Source organism: Zea mays, chromosome 4 (genome assembly GCF_902167145.1).
Source record: "Zea mays cultivar B73 chromosome 4, Zm-B73-REFERENCE-NAM-5.0, whole genome shotgun sequence".
Lineage (NCBI taxonomy): Eukaryota > Viridiplantae > Streptophyta > Magnoliopsida > Poales > Poaceae > Zea > Zea mays.
In genome coordinates this window covers 100,665,993-100,667,666 of record NC_050099.1, presented here as the reverse complement: position 1 = coordinate 100,667,666, position 1,674 = coordinate 100,665,993, and the positions used below count along the sequence as shown (strand labels likewise).

At 47.1% G+C, this 1,674-nt stretch overlaps 1 protein-coding gene across 1 annotated transcript; it reads left to right on the top strand.

Moving 5' to 3' along the window:
* Positions 1 to 266: 266 nt before the first annotated feature.
* LOC103653573 (uncharacterized) lies at positions 267 to 1,419 on the top strand. Its single transcript, XM_020551864.2, has 2 exons — positions 267 to 631; positions 834 to 1,419. The coding sequence occupies exons 1-2, from the start codon at positions 434 to 436 to the stop codon at positions 1,248 to 1,250; spliced, it is 615 nt and encodes a 204-aa protein (XP_020407453.1). The 5' UTR covers positions 267 to 433; the 3' UTR covers positions 1,251 to 1,419.
* The last annotated feature ends 255 nt before the right edge of the window (positions 1,420 to 1,674 follow it).

Sequence of the window (1,674 nt, the reverse complement as noted above, 5' to 3'; positions counted from 1 at the left end):
CAAATCCCAATTTAGGTAATAAATCCAGATATGCACAAACCAAAACAATTTCAGCTTGGAGTACAAGTTCGAATATTTCATCTTATTATTATATATATTTTTAACCCTAAAAAAATATGCTCCAATAGTGAATCGCATAACAAAATCACCTTAATATTATCTCTTTAGAAACTCAAGTTCTACGACCCCATTCTAGGGTTTACAATGGTTGGGATAGCCTAAGCGTCGCGCATGCGCATGTTAGGTGCCACGCCAATTTCGGAAGTTTCCCACTACCACGCCCGTCGTCAGGAATCAAGATGCCATCGGTCGCCGAACTGGTTTGACGAGAAGGAGATCTCGACGAATCCGTGACGCCGACGTGGATTTCCTATTATTTATTTGATTGACCAGTCGAGACAGCGCCATCTCTTCCATCATCCTCTTTGTCGCCATGGATCTTGCCAACGGGCGGGACGACGCCCAGAAAGGAGGCGTCGGTGTGGAGACAAGGAGGAAAAAGAAGGTGGAGCTTGTGCAGGATTCCATCCATGGCTTCCTGGAGGAGAAGTGGAGCGATGGCAAGGGAGAAGAGAAGCGCTTGACGTCCAGGCAGGAGGAGCAGGAGCTCCTGTCGTCGTTGCTAACCAAGGTATGTATGTTTCCATTCCTCGTATATCAGTCATGTCATGTCATATAGCACTTTTGAAGCTAGCAAATGAACCTGGCCACGCACTGCACATATATAGTAGTATTGTGAAGTGTAGATGCTTTTAGTTGCATCTATTTTACATGGTGCTTGGACCATCCTTTCTTAATGCAAATGCTGAAAGCACACCGTTTCCCCTTGACAGTTGGGTGAAGTAGAAAACGACGCAGATTCGGACATGTTGGAACCAAACTTGCCCCACCTGGATCACCAGGCTGCAGGGAAAGGCGAACACAGCAAGGAGGTGGAGCTAGCTGACATCGCCAAGGAACTGAACAAGATCAAGAGGCAGAACAAGGTCACCCACCTACTCCTCGGCACCGTCATCGTCCTGACGGCCGTGTGGCAGGTCAACGAGGTGTCCTTCCTCCTCTGGGTGCGGAACAAGCTGAGCAACCCATTCAAGTCGCTGGGAGACATGATCAAGGGCTCCCTCAAGCTAAGAGGTAGGAGGCCGGTGCTCGAGTCGTCGCCATTGCCGCTGGCAGGCGTCCCCGATGTCAGCCGGCCTGACCTGCCAACGCTTGTCATCGGCAGCACCGAAGACAGGGCAGGTAAATAATCTACTTGTGTGGTGATCCTAGGATGAAAATGCCCAACACCTGTGTTTATTTGTCTCGCTTTGTTGTGTGTTCGTCAAAGCTGAGATTAGCAACTTGCTTGCAACGATTTCCGTTAGTCTGGCCTTGTTCGTTTAATCGTCAACCCAAGGAGTTGAGAGAGATTTTGACTTGTGGTCATAAAATATTCTCAATCCCTAGAGCTGGTTTAGTGAACAGGGAATGAAGGAGATCTATGTGGAAAGAATCCTTTTGCTATTTTATTTTTAATAGCAAAATGATTTCTTCTCATAATTCTCTCCATTTCTTTGGTCACCAAATCAATCACAGGGGTCAGCTTGGTTAGAAGTGAATTGAAGGGTATCGAGGGTGATTAAATTTCTTACCAGTTAGGGTCCTTTGGCAGGGCCCTCGTTTCTCTAAAAA

Excerpts from the sequence above, each read along its gene's own strand:
- LOC103653573 (XM_020551864.2), top strand. The coding sequence starts at position 434 with ATGGATCTTGCCAACGGGCGGGACGACGCCCAGAAAGGAGGCGTCGGT. Across the intron at positions 632-833 it reads TGTCGTCGTTGCTAACCAAG|TTGGGTGAAGTAGAAAACGA; the intron begins GTATGTATGTTT and ends TCCCCTTGACAG.